At 35.9% G+C, this 19,343-nt stretch overlaps 2 protein-coding genes across 6 annotated transcripts; one reads left to right on the top strand and one right to left on the bottom strand.

Annotated features, from left to right (window-relative positions):
- The first annotated feature begins 339 nt into the window (after positions 1-339).
- CPL2 (carboxyl-terminal domain (ctd) phosphatase-like 2) lies at positions 340-12,751 on the top strand. 5 transcript variants are annotated; one of them, XM_086572040.1, is made up of 18 exons: positions 406-740; positions 842-1,312; positions 2,105-2,199; positions 2,286-2,345; positions 3,054-3,264; positions 3,577-3,734; positions 3,828-3,898; positions 4,029-4,134; positions 4,221-4,310; positions 4,511-4,655; positions 5,016-5,356; positions 5,482-5,545; positions 8,875-9,008; positions 9,087-9,140; positions 9,757-9,853; positions 11,263-11,408; positions 11,745-11,794; positions 12,221-12,751. In XM_086572040.1, the coding sequence occupies exons 4-18, from the start codon at positions 2,301-2,303 to the stop codon at positions 12,297-12,299; spliced, it is 1,791 nt and encodes a 596-aa protein (XP_086428166.1). In that variant the 5' UTR covers positions 406-740; positions 842-1,312; positions 2,105-2,199; positions 2,286-2,300; the 3' UTR covers positions 12,300-12,751. The 5 variants fall into 5 exon arrangements, with proteins under 5 accessions (XP_086428163.1, XP_086428161.1, XP_086428166.1 ...); XM_086572039.1 differs by lacking the exon at positions 406-740 and having other exon boundaries at positions 1,172-1,312; positions 2,102-2,199; XM_086572037.1 differs by lacking the exons at positions 2,105-2,199; positions 2,286-2,345 and having other exon boundaries at positions 340-740; positions 8,878-9,008.
- A 2,791-nt stretch (positions 12,752-15,542) lies between these two features.
- On the bottom strand, positions 15,543-18,714 carry LOC147489598 (Carbohydrate-binding-like fold). Its single transcript, XM_086572041.1, has 5 exons — positions 18,147-18,714; positions 17,677-17,716; positions 17,430-17,590; positions 16,752-17,342; positions 15,543-16,195 (listed from the first exon to the last, which is right to left on the bottom strand). Exons 1-5 carry the CDS (start codon positions 18,360-18,362, stop codon positions 15,953-15,955), a joined length of 1,251 nt encoding a protein of 416 aa, XP_086428167.1. The 5' UTR covers positions 18,363-18,714; the 3' UTR covers positions 15,543-15,952.
- Between the last annotated feature and the right edge of the window lie 629 nt (positions 18,715-19,343).

Genomic DNA, 19,343 nt, shown 5'->3' with positions numbered 1-19,343 from the left:
GCAACCTAAAAAAAAAAGAGGCGGAGACATTGTTGAGGAGTTAAATCTTAGTGCGTAACCTGCATAGGCCAATCATCATTCTGTTAGGAGGCCCAATAAGAAATCCGTAAAAGGGCACTGCATAACTATATAATTGTGAAAAACAAATGACGTTATTTTACACAACTGCGTACACGAAGATTCATCCATTAAAACACAACACGACAACCTGTCCTAGACATCTCGTTCTTGTCGTCTTGTGAACCAATAAACTAATAATAAACTGACACGTAGTCACCTATATAGTTTTCAGTACGTAATACACGCATGTAATACAAACTCTTAAAAAAACGTCTCACTCAGGATGACCGTACGGACCAACCTTCCTCACTTCTATATAAACTTACTTTGCCCTCATTTCAAAACCGCTTAGCAGGAGGGAGGAGTGAGTGAGCAGAAAAGAGGAGACAGCAAAATTTTTTTTTTTCTTGATTGCCAAAATGAATCGAGGGTTGAAAACTGCTGTGTTTCACGGCGATTTATATTTAGGAGAAGTAGAAATCTTTTCAACAACAAATAATTTCCAATTCCCAAATAATGAATTACGAATCAATCACATCTCATCACTAAGTGAACGTTGTCCACCTCTTTCAATTCTTCAAACAATTTCTCCTTTTTCAATTGTTTGCAAAATCAAATCCACTTCAAATGAAAAATCTCATTTTAATTCACTTTACATCTCTTGCTTAAATGATCTCAAGGTATAATAATAATAAATAAAATTACTTGATTTTATAGTAAGAATAATTATAACTGATTCGATGAATTTAATGAGTTTTTATGTTTTTTTGGTTATTTGCAGACAGCTGTTGTGATGTTAGGTGGAGAGGAATTGCATTTAGTAGCCATGCCTAGTAAGATAGAAAAGTTACCATGTTTTTGGTGTTGTTCAGTTCCGTTAGGTTTATATGAATCTTGTTTACGGATGTTGAATTTAAGATGTTTGTCAATTGTGTTTGATTTGGATGAGACATTAATTGTTGCAAATACAATGAAATCATTTGAAGATAGAATTGATTCTCTTCAAAAGAGACTCGATGTTGAAAATGATCCTTTGAGAGTGTCGGGAATGTCGGCTGAGTTAAGGCGATATGTTGAGGATAGATCGTTGTTGAAACAGTATTTGGAGAATGATAATGTTGTGGATAATGGAAAGTTTTATTCGGTTTTACCTGAGGAGGTTGTGTCGGTGGGGAGTGAGCAAGAGAAAATTTTTCGCCCGGTTATTAGATTGAAAGAAAGGAATATTGTGCTTACGAGGATTAATCCCGAGGTTAATTTATTTCCTTTCCTTTGTTTGTTGTATTTAGTGCATTTACAAATCGTATAATTATGTTGTTGTTATATATCTGTTTGCTATATATGGTTCTTGTTGTTACCGTTCATTTATAGTGGATTTATTTGATTATTTATGCGTGATTAAGATTTACCGTCTTGCGTGATTATGCACAATGTGATTTTATGGATGCATTAAAATCTCTAGGGTAGAATGTGAAAGCAATTGCTGTAACCAAGTGTATGTATTGATATGGAAATCTTTCTTTCTATCGTTAAAGTTAGTAAATGAACAGGCATTATGTTTCTTTGACAAATAGAGAAACTTTTGTTTCAAATTGGCGTAGAGAACACTTTTGCCTAAATCTAAAAGCATTATAGAATTGGAACATAATATTTTGTCCTAGTGTTCACAATAATAAGGAAACAAGGGAAAGGCCATTATAGAAAAATGTAATAGAAAGGATGTGTCATTTGCATTTATGTAATTTCTTTTTTTTTTTGTAATTTTTGTGGATGCTATTTCTTGCACACATGTTTGGAGTAATTTGCTCATGAAAATGAATTGTTTTTGGTGTTCACAATATTGAAGGCAAGAAGGATAGACCATTATACAAAAATATATTAGAAAGGATGCGTCATTTGCATGTATGTATTTTTTATCTCTATTTTTGTAATTTTTTGGACGCCATCTCTCTCATACATGTTTGGAGACCTTAAGCTCTTTGGTTGAGACAATTCTTTTTCATGCTATTGATGAATGTGTTTGGGTTTTGATTGGTGATAGAAGATCCGTTTAATGGTGGAGCTGACTCAATATGGTCGAGTTGGGGCTTTCCAAGGATCTTCAATCACAAAGATTTGCTTCATCTCCAATGAGTTTTGGTACATTTATGAGCATATGAATGTCATCACATGATGAGAGTACTATGTACCGATTGACTTTTATTCCCTTCCATATACAACTGCAGGCAACATGACATTACATGTCATTACGTCGGTCAACTATGCTGATGCTCTTGTTGAATTTTGTAATTTTTCTCTACCTTTCGTTGATGTGATTTTTATAAATCCGTATGATGTGAAATTGTTTGGAGCCAAATTTTGAACGTATTCTGATCTTTTTAAAGCAAACTGAAAGTGGTTATGAATGATTATATGCCTAGTTATCATGTCATTACGTACACTGTTATCAATTATGTGATGTGGACACCCTATTTTTCTGAAAAAGTTTCTTGTCAGACACTACACTTGTGTCGGTAACACATGGTGATGTCTCAGCTACTATCTATATGTACAAAAGTGTTCAGCTAAAATTCAATGTGGGAAGTTAGGCAATCCTTTTAATCAGTCACGGGTATGTTGGAGATATGCTTTTTCAAAGCAGAAACTGAAAATAATGTTTTGTCTGTTCTTGACATAGAAAGACAGAATGAATAAAATTTATCAGTGACTATTAGCCTGTTGTAATGTGGGCTGCAGTCATGAGATAAAATTTAGCAATTTTTCTGGATGTCAGGATGTACACCTTTTAGCTTACTTCTTCCACTTAATGTACTCTCTTATCTTTTAAAATATTCAGTTTGAACTTCTATAATCTTTTCTATGTGGAATGTCTCGAAGTGTATCCATATTTTGTAGATTATTGGTGAGGATCAGGTATTACATTCTCATACTTTCTTCCACGAGAACCTAACATAGTTTCTTATAACTGTTAGTGCCCCCCCTATTTCTTGCAGATTCGCGATACAAGTGTGCTTGTGAGATTACGACCTGCTTGGGAGGATCTAAGGAGTTATTTGAACGCCAAAGGCCGCAAGCGATTTGAAGTTTATGTTTGTACAATGGCTGAAAGAGATTATGCTTTAGAGATGTGGAGGCTTCTTGACCCAGATGCACACTTGATAAGCTCAAATAAACTTTTGAACCGGATTGTGTGTGTAAATCCAGGCAAGCATACTTTAGCGAGGATTTAATTGTACATGTCTGATATGCAGTTTAATTCCAAAAGGTTTAGATGAGGTGTTGGTTCTGCTTATAGTTTAGGACTTGCAAAAAATAAATGGTCAGCGTAAGGTTTTGTGTATTTGTTAGTTTTACATCTTGTTGGTAATGAAACTTGTGGTGCAACTATGGTGGAGTAAATACTTTCCCAGCGCCACTGGAGACGCTCTTCATTTTTGCTAGTTTTGAATTTAGCAATTTATTGCTATCTATATATACATATATAAAAATCTCACTGCTACTATTTGAATGTGGTAGGCTCTAGGAAATCTTTGCCAAGTGTCTTCCAAGATGGCATATGTCACCCTAAGATGGCAATGGTGATTGATGACCGACAAAAGGTTTGGGAAGATAATGACCAGCCTAGAGTGCATGTTGTACCTGCATTTACTCCTTATTATGCTCCTCAGGCAGAGGTACCTTGTGAAGTTTTTGCTGATTTGTTATCTTCTGGATATTGTATGGCGTACTAAATTGAAACCATATTTTACTTGACATGTTCATGTTAGACTGCAAATGCCGTACCAGTTTTATGTGTAGCCAGAAATGTTGCATGCAATGTCAGGGCGGGATTTTTCAAGTGAGTCATTCAGTTTGACTGTATACTTCAGCATAAGCTCCCTAGCACACACACACACACACACACACACACACAATTAGGTAACTTTCCATTATTCCTTTGCTGAGTCTACGAACATGCCATTTTGCAGGGAATTTGATGAGAATCTACTGCGGAAAATTTTCGAACTCTGCTATGAAGATGAGATCGCAAATTTACCTTACTCTCCTGATGTGAGCGACTTCTTAATGTCGGAGGTAATTAAGTTCGTTCTTGTTTTCTCTTGAGCATTTGAAGAAGAGCTGGGCTTTCTAATTTCCTTTTTTGTTGCCGTAAATTTCAGGATACGGTTTTTGCACCAAATGAAAATAGAGACGTTCTCATGTCCGAGGGTATCGGTGGTGGTGAAGTGGAACGAAGAATGGAGAAATTGGTGATTATCCACTTCCACATCAATTTTATTCGTTGTTTTTGCTACACATTGTATTTGTTATGGCTAGATGGTATATTAGATTGACATGATATCAATTGTAAAGGTTGTAGCATGTAATGCTTATGTTTATTAAACTATTTGGCTAAAGTTATTATTATTATTACTTTCATTTATTTAAATGTATTTTGTATTATTATCAGGATGAAAAGCATACAACGGTGGATTTTCCAACTCCTTTTGTCAGAAACAATCCAGATTTGGGACTGGAAGCTCCTCAGAAACCTGTCTATATGTCTCCAAATGTTGTCACTTATGAAACTTCTAGAACATCTTTGGCTTCACAGAGTATGCCCGTTTTTCTCTGTCTCATCCGTCTCCCCTGTTCTTGTATTCCTGTTATATTTTGTTGCTTTATATACTGAGAGCACTGCAAGATAAGAAGAAAAATATTTTGCAATAATTATTCTCTCTCTCTCTCTCTCGTTCACTTTACTTTATCATCTTCTCATCTCTAAATTGTATCTCTGTAGTGGTTTAAGGGGTGCCAAGCTACTCGAGATGTCTTAGTTACTATGTAGATGCATGGGGATGCCCTATCTCCTTCTGTTGTACTTTGTATTTTGTAGTTCTCATCAATATGATATTCTTACTTACCGAAAAAGGATAATTGTCTTCTCATATCATGTCCGCCTTCTGCCTTTTTAGAGTTGGGGTTGTCCGAAGCTTCTGCTAGGCTGGAAGTCAACCCTTCTGAATTAGATCCTGGCCAAAGAAGAAGGCCCCATACTTTGCAGCGTGGCCAGAATTTTCAGGAACAAAACTTTGGTGATCCTTCTCTTTTGTCAAGACTACCAGTGCAATCTTGTCGGGGATGGTTGGTGGAAGAGGATTCAGATATGGATCAGAGTAACAACCGACCTGCTGAACTGACTAAAGAATTAATTCCATTACAAGAGAAGCAGGCTCATCAGAACCTGCCTTCTTGTAGAACTGAGAGTATGCCCTCTGGAACATCTTCTCAGTTATCTGAAGTGAAAAGTCAGCAGGTTTGTGTGCGTTAGTCTTCTTGAAGATTCCATAAGGAATCACTTTCATTTCAGCATTTCATGTAGATATACTGTTAACATCCCTACAAGAGAAGTGTTGGTAACTAAAACTTGCTTATGTGCAGGTATATTCTAAACGTGAAGGGAAAAAACAAAATCATTCACAGTCAAATCAGTCTTTACTCTCAGGTGATCATTGTATTTAGTTCTGCTTTAAATATGCTTCTCCTGATGACTAATTTGGCTAGACTGTTGACTGACACCCTTGGACATCTTAAACTACTTGATATGAAATAGTTCTCCTACTTTGTTCTATTAAAATCCTGCAAATTTATGTCAAGCTTATCAGATGTTGATACGAAATATCATTGATACGTTTGCTTTATCATGACAGTATTTATTTTCATTTTCACTGTCTAGTAGAAACTGTTTTCTGCAACCAACTTTAGATGCTTGCTTCAGATCATGTTTTTTTTTTTTTTGTCTTCTACAGTTTTCTTAAATGGTCAAACTAGTGTAGGTCCTTCAAATATTTGAGTATGGCATACGGGGAGTCGGTTTGTCACACCATTATACCTTGTCAGAATTCTTGGGAGGTTTGCGTTATTTTTTCATCAATCTGGGGTGGTTTTAATAGTTCCCAGGCCGGTTAAAGGAAAAGGAAATAACTTGGAGGATCATTCCTTTTGTGACCATTTGGGTACTTTAGGGGAAAAGGAACAGGAAATACTTTGTTAATATAGAGTCATCCATGTTAGCTTATTCTCTCAACCTAAGGCTTCATTTTCATTGTTGAAGTTCTAGGAGGAAAGCAAAGACAAGCCTTTCGGGAGCTTTCTATCCAGAGAGGATTCGGTGTTGGGTTGTGTGGTCTGATGTTCATGGATTGTACTCTTTTGTTCTTGTAGAGTTCTTGTTTCAGTCTTGTTGTTCTTATTTTTGTCTTTATTGTAGGATATCTCATCCTATGACTCTTGTCTTTATGAAATTTTCTAGCATATTCTTTTTTTAGGAAAACAAACAATCACTTGGGTTCTTGCATATACAAATCTTCAAAGTCCATCTGCGATAGTTTAAAGTTAAGGTAGCAAACAATGGCTAATTGTATACTATAAGGTTCTAGCTCAGTTGTGGAGCAAACTTAATTTTAATTTCCCCCAAGTTTTAGCATTTCGTGCAGCCACCTAGTGAGCCTTGTTTCACTTAATCTTTGCATTATCTTCTCAGTTGTTAGTTGTTTATTAGGCATCCATCTCGTTATAATCACATTATTCTATTTTATTTAAAGGTGGAGACGTGGAGTGGCATGATTAGCAAATTTCTTTGCTTTTGGATAGATAACAGATTTTTACTCGTCTTCGTTTTCATTCAGATCTTCAAGCTTCCTTCTGAACTCCATATCCTGCCCCTCCATTTCTACCTAGTTTCTCCTCCTGACCCCAACTTTGAACTTTGTTTTTGCACGATTTTATTTTACTTTCACTCCCGAGATATGATCAGTTGATCTTCTTCTCCGTATTGGGTCATTGGTATTTTTCCTCCTTGATCAGTTCAAATTTTGGAAATGCTTATTCTAGTTTAACTCCGCCTTTTATCCTTTCCATAATATTTGAACTAGAATAGTTTACAAGCAGTCGGCTAGCGCTTTATCTTTTCTGAAAAATAGTCTACAAGCTGTTTGAGTTACTAACTGTAAGTAATATTCTAGAAATCGTATCACCATTAATATATTCAACTTACCAATTATATTTTTATTTTGAGGAATTAAATTGCAATGTCAACTTCATTATCCAGAAATTTAGTTGCACTTTAATGAATAGTTAATTGTTTCCTTGACTGTCAGAATTTGATTCTAAGTGACTATTTCAATATGTTAAGGTTTTATTATAGATTTTAGTTGGGTCTGTGACTCTGTGTCTTTAGCCATATTATTGCTTTTTTTGTTCTGTCATCCTCATCCTCGTTGTAAACTCGTAATCGATCTATAATGCTTGATAGTTCTCCATCAAATTGTGTAGCATTTCCATCATGAAAGACATAATAGGTGAGATAAGTTCATCTAACCTCTCCATTAATCTTTGAATTCTCGATGGTAGTAGACGTTATAGGTGTCTCGTTCTACCTTCTAAACATTCAATGTTTAGCCATTAAATATGGACTATGTTTGGTTAATAGCTGTTTTGGGAGTAGATCATACTATTCTAGAAAAGACGTGTACAGTTAGTTTTTGTGTAATTTTTGGAGATTCTTACTACCATTTTAGTAGCAAAACATACCAAATCTGTTTCCAACAACATGGGCCTGTAGTTGGTGCCTGTAAATTCCTCTCTAAAAAGCCAAAAGGGTTGATTCTCCTTTCATCATTCTCTTCCTCTGCTAAACCAACCTCGTCTCCCAACCAAAGAAAAGCTCTTTATTTTTCATCTTTTTCATATCTTTTTCAACCTTCTGTTTGCATACTTTTGCACTTGAAGTGGGTCTCAAGAAGGTGAAGAACACAGATTTTCCTGGGTTAAAGAGACCACAATTTGGTTGATAGATGGACAATTCTGTTGATCTGAACCAAATTCCGAATCAAAATTCATTAGATGAAGGTACACATAAAATAGTTTCATCTGTCCTTTAGGATTAGGTTGATGTATAGTTTTTTGGCAAAGTTTTGTCATTTTAGATTGGAAATTGTGGCATTGTTTTGGACTCTTAAATTTTAGATTTGAAGTACCGCTTAATTTCAAAAGCCATGTTGTTGATTTTCTAATTCCATTGAATCTGTCAGGAGCACATAGTCTGTGTTATTATGTTGAACCTCTACTTAGGTCAACTTCTTAGTTTGCTTGAGAAACATCTATCAGCCGTATTTCAGTATAGCCAATTGATGTTCAAAAGTTTTGTTTCTTTATTCGCATATACCACATATCTGTAAATTTATTTTCAGAGCTTCATTGAGTTATCAGATTTAAATATTAGGCAGTCTTGTCTAAAATGAGATTTCAGGTTTTATACGTTTTTTTGTTTCTTTGAATTGTCAAAACTCTACCTTAGGCACCACGGGGCATTTGTTTTAGTAGAATTGATGGTTCACTTAATTTGAGATTGATATTCATGAAATTGGGGCATCGCTGATTAATCATTTTGTACTAATGGCAAGTGGCAGAACACCAGAAATGGCCATATTGCTGAATACCTTCATAGTTCTTACAGAAAAATATGGCCTCATGAAAGTTTTCGATATATAAGAAGGGACCAATGAAAGAGGGGACTGATTGACAGTTACTTATTTTTTCGAGGGATCTAGAACTTGGCATGCCTTGCCCTTTTTAATTTCTCTTTTGGACATGGTTAACGAATGAGAAGGGGGGCATCTTTGTTGATGATAAGAAGATGGTTAACGTCATCTACTAGTCTGCATAACTATTTGTCTGTTGTATTTTTTTTGCACTCTGTATTTTGATTGTTATATATGGAAGTTTCATGGTTAGTGAATATTGATTATTTAACTCTTTTCTGCCTCTTTGTAGAAGGCGAGGTAGCTATTAATCAAGCATCTAACGTCAACAAGGAGCATCAATCTGAAGCTGGAAAAGGCGCTCCACTGCCTCCCTATATAGCTATTGGGGTGCTACAAGAAATTGGCCGGAAATGTGGCTCAAAGGTATGAAATTCACTAGTAAGCTGTTCCTTGGATGTCTAGTGCGATTCTTCTGACTTTGTGTAATTTTCTATTGTGTAGATTGAGTTTAGATCTGTTGTAAGCACCAGTAAGGATCTGCAATTTTCTGTTGAGGTTTGTAAGAACTTTGTCTTTCTTATTTTTCTGGAAATGTACTGACCATGTTTGTTTTGTTTTTATATATATTTGATAACTTCAGAAGTCATATTTGCCTAGGGAACAACTAGGGGTCGTACACATAGTTTATTGCCAAATTAATGAGATCTAAAAGTTTTACTGATTGAAAGAAAAATGCCTTTAGAAGTTTATTTCCTCTATCACAGGGTGATCTTAGTGTTTATCTTATATGACAGGGATGATATACTGAATTTGTATTGTACCTAATTGAGTGATGCGGCCTTCTAGAATATTTAGATATCGAAGTATTTGTTCTAGGAAATCGAAAAGCAGAAAAAGAGCTGAGTGGCCCATCTTTTCGTTAGTTTTCTTCTGTTTGTTTGCTATTAAAAGGAGAAGAATGGTTTCTTACGGAATCCAAACTGTGGAAAGAAAAGGAGAACCAAATTCTACTCATGTGTATCCTTTCTGTAATACATAGCAAATTATGTATCTTCTCTTGTTCATAAATGCTTTAGGATTTATCTCTATTTGATGCGATTGTAGTCCTAGTTTTCCTGAGTATTTTATTTTATACTACCCAAAAAATGATCAAGAGCTCTTATTGGTTCAGGTTTTGTTCACTGGTGAGAAGATAGGTGCTGGTATGGGTAAAACGAAGAAAGATGCTCAGCACCAAGCTGCTGAGAATGCCCTTCACACCTTGGCTGGTAAGATCTGATTGAATTCCTTTATCATTTTAGGAATTCTTGGTTTAGGAAGAACTTTATATACTCTCTTTGGACATTGTTTTTGGAGTGTGCTTGTGTTCATATGCTGTTTTCTGCATGGGGAAAACTGTGGGCAAATTGAACTTGTTGGACCTGAATCTTGTAGAAGAGCTATGGTGGTAGAACGTAGAAGAATGTTAAGCAATGTTAAGTTAGAGTATAGAGCTCCATACAACATTTTTGATTTAGATATCAAATTCAACCTCATGAAACCAAGAAATTGTTTGTATAGAATTTTGGCAGTGTTGCTATATCACGTTTCTAATATACTGATCGAGTGTTGGTGAACTTGTAGAAATCTGCCGAGGTAGGTAGAAAATGATACAAGATGTGTAAACCACATGCATAAAAGCATCAATACTTATTCATGTATCTTTTGCAGAAATACTAGCACTCTATGATGCATCTCCTTACACTTTCTTAATTGCTACTTTTGGTGAAGAGGATGTCTGTACCATGAAGATCTTCTTTGCGAAAAATTTACTTATTTGATTATTTTAAACTTTGTCAAAAGTGAATTGTTTCTTCACCAAAACAAGCCTTTTAGGCCCCCCCAATGGTTTGGGCCACTAAGACACTAAAACAATATAGCACAGTGATGGGGTAGTGGGATGAAGTAAGCCCAACCAATGGTTCAAAACCCACTCCCACATTTTAAGGAAGAAAATTCTACCCACTCTAGATTTTTTCACTTACTTTTGCCCCTGTTGATTCTCTCCCCTCTTTGAAAATGTAGGGATATAAAAGTAAATTGACAAAAGAGAATATTATAAAAGGATTGTGTGGTTTTCCACACGCCACTGCCAATGGTGTGTAGAGCATACACCATCCACAATAACTTGATGCGTATATAGGTAAATTTATAGCGATAGCGTTGACAGGTTGGTGTTATAGTGTATCATTGGATCATATATTTACTCATATTTGATGGGATAGCGAACCACTGGACTCAGGCCTTAGTAGATCTACTTGTGACAAAATATATAGTTAGTCGAGTCCTAGGTGTGTTTCAAGTTAAGGAAATTTAGTAGACTAAAAGGGAAAATCTGTGAAGACATGAATACTTGGAAGTCTTCAGAAGAATGATAACTCTTTTCTTGATATGTAAGAAGGTATCTGTGTATCGCTTATGTTTTTTTTCGTGTCTGGTCTTGTCATCACATAAACCTAGAATTGGGTTGGACTGCTATGAAAGATGAAGGTTTGGGGTAATTTTGAGAGTGTCATGTAGTAGAGGCTTGTTTTCATTTTATTTATTGCACATACGTATACTACTTTATAGTATCACAACACAAATTTTGCGGAAATTGTAAGTGCAATTTTTCAGATGCTGTTGTCCAATAATGCAGATGAATATAATGCATATGTGGCAGCTAATCCTGGATCTGTGGATGAAATTTTGAGCATGCTTCCTCCTAAGAATGAAAACGGATTCTTATGGGATGATGCCGAATCAGACGAGGAAGAAGCTTTGCCTGATGCACGTACTTCTGAGGTGGGGATGTTAGTTTGTTTTTTGTGTCACCTCAGCGAAATGTGCTTTTACTCGCACATACATTGCTTTCATCACTCATTTGTATTGAAAAGAGATTCCATCCACTTGGATTTTTATGTCTGCATATTGTAGTGGGTTGCTGAGTCATTGTCATGCTTACTAGGCTTGAATTTTTTACATCTTTGTTTGAGAATTATCTGACATATCAGGATGCTACCAGTAACTCTGGTTTTGTGAGGTTCAGTATCTATGATTTGTGGAATTGCTTTTGTATCGCAATAAGTAGGGACTTTTTTTTACTGTTTGCACTTTCGACTTATGATGCACGCTTTGCAGGCTGGTGGAGGTTTGAAAGCGTTGAGAGCTCAAGAAGCTAATTCACCAAGGTGAGGTCCGACAGTTTTTATTATTCTTGTTACCATCCATTAGATTTAGAGGGGGGAGTTGGAATTAGTAAAGCATCATAGTTAAGGTTCTTATCAGAATAGTCCAGGAATAGACCACCTAAACAGGATGGTTTACGTTTGTATTTTGGTCCTGATGTATTTTTATTTTATAAATTTCAGTCATTGTTTTACTTGGGTTCATTTTGAATCATGATCTTCATGACATGTTGGGTTACAAAGAATCCCTGATGGCCTCCATTAATAATATTCACAAGCCCAAAACGTTGTACGCATACTTTTTATTTCAATTACCCGTGATACAAGGATTGGGAAGAGTGTAGGAGAGAAATCCATGTTAAATGCACCTATAGTGTTGTTCAGTTATCAGAAACAGAATTTCCCATTTCTTTTCTTCATTGGTTCCAGGCGACCTGAAGGCATTCAAAATAAGCGATTTAAGGGGGAAAGATCTGAATATCACAGAAATGGGAAGCCTGTTTCCTGACCAAGTTAGAAGGAAAGCTCCTTACTGGACGAGAGGATTATGATGGAGGTCTGACAGTTTGCTGTATCATCCCATTTATAGGTCATGTTCTTGTCCCAGAAGGTAAAGTTCATTTTATTTGGATTTTTTCCTCCAGATTCTCTGTTGGCTTTGTACATTATTTTTGTAGCTATGGTTTCGTTGGGTATTATGCTTTGGGCTGCAGTTCATTATTACATATGAATATATGATAATGAAATGAGTCGTAGAGATTTGAGTCATAGAATCCATAGAGCATAGAACACAAGTCCCTTCCAGGCCAGTCAGGGTCTAAATTAAAGACCTTTGGTTAGATGGGCATTGTTAAACTTTTAATCAAGTTGTCAAAATAATTAAACTGGCAAGACAGTCTCATCTGAAGTTGCTTGTATTGACAACAAACAGTTCAGTATCAATAAATTATTATTTTGTTATGATCTGTTATTTTGGCGGCTGCAGCTGCTAGAAATCATGGTATGTGTGAGAATCAGCCAAGTTCTGTGCTTTAGCGGCCTTTGACCATTTGGCATTTTGGCTACAGAAATTATTTTAGGCTTTACTTGTTTAGTTTGCACTTTTGTAATTTCCTAGTAAGGAATTAAACAGGTTGTGATTCCATTAGTAGGTGGTTCCAACCGTAGAACAAATTGCCGCAACATAGGTCAAGGTTTTAGGAATCCCCAAATCAGTGGCAAAATTAATTACATTTGATTCATTACGAGAAGAAATGCCCGACACCAGTCAAATATTGAAGGCACATGCTGTAGAGATCCAGCTTACAAAACAAAGAAATTCATGTGCACTAGTTTGATTATGATGATGGGGAATGGGAAGAGGTCAAGGCCCTGGGCAACATTCTTTGTCCTGGGTATTAAATACCTCGGAATCTTAGTTGGCAACATCATAAGGAACTGTATTTGTTTTTACGGATTATAATCGTCTTGGATAAGTAGGACCGTAGGAACTGGAAGCATGGGTGGTCGATACATGTGATTGATTTAGAGGTGATGCAAATACAACCAAGCCTCATTACTTTGGGATTTTCTCCCCTCCTGGAGATCCATCTGGTAACCTACACTGTTACCGATCATTGAATGATGATTGCAACAGCTTGTAAGTTAGTTCAGGATTATTCTTAGATCCATCCGTTGGCTGAGAGTTTTGATGTGCGTTCTGATAATGTTCCTCCCTGCAACAACTCGTAAGTAAATCGAAACATTTACTGGCCAGTTACTTTGTTGCTAGTAGGTTCAAATTTAATTAAGATTTTGAAATGAAGGTTCAAATTTGAATCGTTTGCTTGAATTACAAGCAACCTTGTTTCAAAGAAGGGAGAAAACACAATCTAGCAAACTAAATAAAGACGCGAGTTTAAGTCTGCCTCCTAAAGAGCAATCACAAGTTCAACTCGAATGTAATCTAACCTACAGGTTGTGTTTGATGTTTCGCTACATGTAATGGCGAAACATGTGATGGTATCATAAATGGCCTTAGTAGGAAATGCAGTGCTGTCACTGAATGTGCAATTACATCCTGCGTTAGTTGTTTCTAGGAATTTAGGCATAGTAATTCTTAGCACGTTAAGCCGTTTTCTTGTACAGAAGTCAGACGTACAAGTGTATAACAAGCTTTTTATTGTCATTGAGACCTAGTTGTAGCCCCCGAACTAGTTGCCCACCTTTTCTCCTAAATATCGTGGTTGTATGGAGTTTAGAAGGGTTAATTAGACAAAATCCTCCAAATTATATACCAGTTTAGACTAAACCCCATATTGTTTAAATCATTAAACTTAAACACCCAAAATGGTTGGCATTTCAATTATTTCCATAGCTACCCTTATTTGACCCTTCCATCTTCTTCTCCAATCACTCGTCCTCCCCAACGGTCCAACCCCAACTTGATTGCACAAAACAATCACAGCCCAAATCCCATAATCCCAACACCAGTAACATATCCATCCTTAAATAAATCCAATAATACTTAATTTCAACATTCAAATACTCAAATCCTCTAATTGTATTAAAAGGAGAATAATGAGTATAAGGGTTTACAATATAGTTTGAACAGTTTACCAAATAGGTATCATTTGAAATTCTTGATATTTGGGTTATAATTTTGTACAAATATGGTGGTAATGTATGAAAAATGGAGTAGGAGAGTGGTCGAGAAAACAATAATAGGGACAGTTATAGAATTAAGTAAAACTTCAACTAGAATGGATATTTAAGTCTAACGATTTAAACAATAGAGAGTTTAGTCTAAATTGGTACATACTTTACAAGGTTTAGTATAATTAACCCAGTTTAGAAACTTCAATCCAACAATCGGCACTCCCAACAAGATGAGCGGGTGCAGTAGTTTAAGCAGGTCGTCGCATCTTATCGTCCACCCTTCATGCTGCATTGAGCGCACCATACTATATCTCGAAGTAATAAAAGGTGAAGTAGCCTTGATGTGCATAGTGTTTTTCTAAGAATTATTTGGTTGGCGTGGCGTCTCAGGCCTGCTTTAGTTTTACTGACCGATTGAGTAGGTATCATTTGGCGTACATTCACCAACGTCCCCCAAAACATTATTTTGTAGCTCCGTAATTGACCAATCTCCCAATTTTCCATCTTTTACAACAACAACAAATATTTTCACTTTTTCTCATGCAGATTCCTCGACAATTAACCTCTTCCCTGATAGCTAGTACTGTTCCACTATTAAAAACTCGGAGAGAGTGATTCGACCATTGAAATAATAAGCTAACCAACTAGATATGAAGCAAGAGATCTGATTTATAACCATATCTTGATATGTGCAAATAATTAAACTTTCGATTAGTCGATTAGATGTTGTTGTCAATAAATTTTCAGAATAATATGTTTATGTTTTTACGTTAGTCAAACACAATTTTTTAATCACTGTAGAAGTAATTTCTCAGCCAAAAATTCTTTCTAGAATTTTGATTTACCATTTACCATTTACCAGCCAAAGGAAATGACGTTGGCTGTCATCTCACTCATCAGTGTCGTAGTAGACATTTTTTCCCCTCGCGAAAACAGTATCATTGCATCTAATGAATCGAGGTTTCAAGCAGTAGAAAACGTTTACTTGAACGTTTACTTGAAGCAGTAATGAAAAAAAAGGAAGGATAAATGCATGTAACAGTAGAAAACAAGAACTTAATTTTTCTCTTTACGTGATCACATACTACGAAAAGAAAAAGAGAGATACTCAGGATACAACTGAAGTACTGAAGGTTACCATTAATTGTTGTGCCTCAATTAACAATGTACAGTTAGATCAGGTCACTGAAGGAAACACTGATTTAACATAACTGAAAATGCTGTATCAAATAGTGTACAACAAGAACAGGCCAGTGAAGCGAAAAATACTACTACGTGTTGTATCAAACATGAAAAAACTGCCTCAACGGAAGGTGTCCGTACAACAAGAACAGGCTACTGGAGCAAAGAATACTACGTGTTGTACTATAATTGAAAATGCTACCTCAACGACTAGTGTATAACAAGATCAGGCCACCAAAGTAAAAATACTATGTGCAAGCAACAACATTGAGAACGCCTGGATGTTCCCATTCTGTTTGCAAGGAATCAGTGTGCTTTTTACTGTTGAAGTTCACCTCACCTTTAAGTCTGGTCTATAGGAAAGCCCAGACTTACTAAAAGCTTCTGCAGAGCTTTACGACCCCATTGGAAGTCATTTTGCACAACATCATTTACAGCTTTTTGGTGGTCAGGATGCTCTTCTACATTTGAATGGACTTCTCCCTTGAGCCCACTGTCAGGATGTTCCTCCTTAGGCGCGCTATCGGATAATGTAACTATTTCCTTCTGAGCTGGGATGCTACTGACTTCTTGCTTCTCAGGTTTCTGGTTTCGATATGGTTTTGCAGTCCAAAGAAAGACAGAAAACACTATCAGGGAATTGAATATGTACTGAACAAGTTGGAACTTATGCAGCATGAATGCATTTGTTTCTGAAGCTTAAACTTGGATCAGAGAGCTTGTTAACAGGCAAACTTGTATACTTTGATAACAGAAAGCAGCATATTACTGAGTATTTTGTTTGCTTTAATAAGCCATGATTTTCTGTTATATTAATTTTCAATACAAATGAGAAGTACAAGGCCCTCTAACTCATGCATGAAATAGAGGTACTATATGGTTCAGCGGATATGATACTTCATTATCAAGTAATTTTACAATGTGCATCTCGGAAAGACATTACATGCAGTTGCTTTCGGGACACTGTATAGAAACTGCAGTAAAGCTATTTTATTAAGGTTAAAACTGAAAATACAATCTCTCTGAATTCTGGATCAGTCAGGGTAACAGGACACAATGGTAGTGCGCTAAAAAGATAATAACAGGAAGTGGACAAGATTAGGAAAAGATGAAAAACAAGCAGATCTCATCAAACAGTTACCTCGGGCTCGCCAAGGCCTTGAACTTGATCAGCTTCTTTCGAGGCATCTACAACATTGTTGTTTTCAGATTCTACAGAGAGAACTTCTTCAGTAGTTATATTTGGCAATGAAGTCAGCCCTGGTACTAGAACAGGCTCTCCAACATAAGCAACCCAACATTCCTCATCGTGAATGGTTGCTGGCTTCTTGTCAGTATCAACAATGCTGTTCCTCTTGAGTATATTTTCTGCAACCAATGACTCCTCTTTCAGCTTGGCCAATGGTTCATCTTTTTTCTCTCTGACCACCTCGGCCTTGGATTCCTCTATAACATAAGCAGTAGTATTTTCAGTGATCGTATCCACGTCTGTATTTACCACTGGTTCCCCTTTTGGATAAGAATCATTCCCTGAAACATTCAGCCCAATGTCTTTACTTGGTTCTTCCGTTATCTTCTGATTTTCAGCATTTTCCCAATCTTCTAAAACAAGGATTGTATTCTTAGTGTCCCAAGTCTGCAAAATCCGATCCGGTCCTGGTTGCCAATAAACCTCTTCTGTAGTTCCTTTGAGAACAAACTTGTATAGGACAGGTTTTCCAGTGGGTAAATCCTATAAAAAAAACAAGAAAGAACCAATCTATCAAAACTTGCAATCAGGGCAAGTAGAACTTCATGATACTTGTAAATCATTTCATACCAGTTCAACAGTCCAGACATGTTCCTTTGACCAGTCCAAAGGTATTGCACTTTCAGGGTCCCAAAGACCAATAATGGGATCATCCCCAACTAAAAAGAATTGCTCACCAAACACACATTCCTTCTGTAATTGAAATCTCACACGGACAGTCTTCGATTCATCTGAGTACCAAACACACACACCATTTAAATCGTTTAATCAAAGGTAACCTCACTAATTGCAAAACAAATACAAGCAAAAAACTTACATCTAGTATCAGTCAGAGCTTCTGAATTATCCACATTTGCCTGAAATCCAATGAATCAAATCGTTTAAAACCAAGTAGTAATGTTCAACTTTTAATTTCCCCAAGCCCACAAATATTCATTCCACCATTATAAATGAATCATCTTTTAAGTTCTTCGACAATCAAAATCATTTTCATCTTAAGTTTCTCAGTGAAATTGCAAGAAACTGTAAAGTACACAAAATCACAAAAATTTATACTGTTCAGCCACTTAAAGAAAATAATCACTTCAAGAAATGGGAAAGAAACAAATATTGGAATAAAGCTGCAAAACTAAAGAACTAGAACAGCAAGTATACCAAGAAGAAGAAAAGAATCAAGTCAACAATAAAACAAAAGAAAGAAAAGAATCTATTAATGAATCATTTCGAGAAACCAAGAAACAAAAGAACACAATATATAAAAAGATAAAGAGAGAAAGAAAGAGTTACCTGTGTTTTCAATGAGAACCAAGAAGAAGAAGAAGAAATGGAATCATTGAGCTTGAAGCACCGCACAGAAAGCGAAGAAGAAGAAGAAATATCGACAATCTTGTTAAGTTTCGGACACTCAGCAAAGAACCGATGAACATTAGTAATTCGGTTAATAGATAAAAGTTTCGTAGTAGTAGCAGCAGCACACGAAGAACTTCTTATCAATGCTTCCATTATTATTTTCCACTTTTCAGCTCCTTCCACTTTTTTCTTTTTTTCAAGAGAGAGTGAGAGTGAGCGTGAGAGAGAGAGTTTTTGGTCGTTAGCTTGATTCTATAATCCATATTAAGCGTACACGATGAGATTATATAGTGTTGTAGCCCAATGGAAGTGCTAAGTGGATGGTTTGGTAAGGACACGTGGGGTATCTGAAAGTAGTGATTGTGTAATGACTGTTAAGGAACTTGCAGGAATCTCGTTGAAATCGAAGTTCCGAGATCTTTGCATTTATTACTGTGTGTTTCGAGATCAGGGTTATTACCGACACTTTTAATAAGTCCAACTAATTTCGGATATTCTGGCTGAAAATGTCGGGCTTCATCGGTATATATACCAAGGCCCAAAATATCGATATCGATCAATATATCGGTGTACCCAAAAACCGATATATATCGGATATATCCATTATTTTGGTGACCATTCCAAACTATTTAAAATATCGGAAATATCAGATATATCAGACATATAATATCAGAAATATCGAAAATATATTAGAAATATCGGATTTATATTAAAAAATGGTCAAAAAGTCAACCGATATATATCGTAAATATCGGATATATCGATTATATCGGCGATATAAAGTTTTATATCGGAAATTCCGATATATATCGGAAAAAAAGGGTTCTATATTCGGTGGATATATGTCGGAAATATCGATGTCGGTGTACCAAAATACCGATATATCTCGGCAATATATCGGATATATCGGCGATATTTTGGTCCATAATATATACTGGCTAGTCCCCGTGCCATTAGGAACTTTATTTTCCAATTGAGCACTTAGTTTTCTACACACTAATGTCTTCATTTACTAATTGAACACAATGTTTTGTAACTTTGTAAGAGATAAATAGATAATACTTTAGTAATATCTCATTTCATTCAAATACATTTGCAATGGAAGACACTAATGATATTCTATTCTCTTAAATT

The sequence above is a fragment of the Coptis chinensis genome, chromosome 7, assembly GCF_015680905.1.
Source record: "Coptis chinensis isolate HL-2020 chromosome 7, ASM1568090v1, whole genome shotgun sequence".
Classification (NCBI taxonomy): Eukaryota; Viridiplantae; Streptophyta; class Magnoliopsida; order Ranunculales; family Ranunculaceae; genus Coptis; species Coptis chinensis.
This window is presented reverse-complemented; position numbering and strand designations above follow the sequence as displayed.

Coding starts and splice junctions, on each gene's coding strand:
- CPL2 (XM_086572035.1), top strand. CDS start 480: ATGAATCGAGGGTTGAAAACTGCTGTGTTTCACGGCGATTTATATTTA. Junction 1,313..3,053: donor TTACGAGGATTAATCCCGAG/GTTAATTTATTT, acceptor TATTTCTTGCAG/ATTCGCGATACAAGTGTGCT. Junction 9,854..11,262: donor TGCCCTTCACACCTTGGCTG/GTAAGATCTGAT, acceptor CCAATAATGCAG/ATGAATATAATGCATATGTG.
- LOC147489598 (XM_086572041.1), bottom strand. CDS start 18,362: ATGGAAGCATTGATAAGAAGTTCTTCGTGTGCTGCTGCTACTACTACG. Junction 17,343..17,429: donor ATGTCTGGACTGTTGAACTG/GTATGAAATGAT, acceptor TTTTTTTTATAG/GATTTACCCACTGGAAAACC. Junction 16,196..16,751: donor AAGGCCTTGGCGAGCCCGAG/GTAACTGTTTGA, acceptor TATCGAAACCAG/AAACCTGAGAAGCAAGAAGT.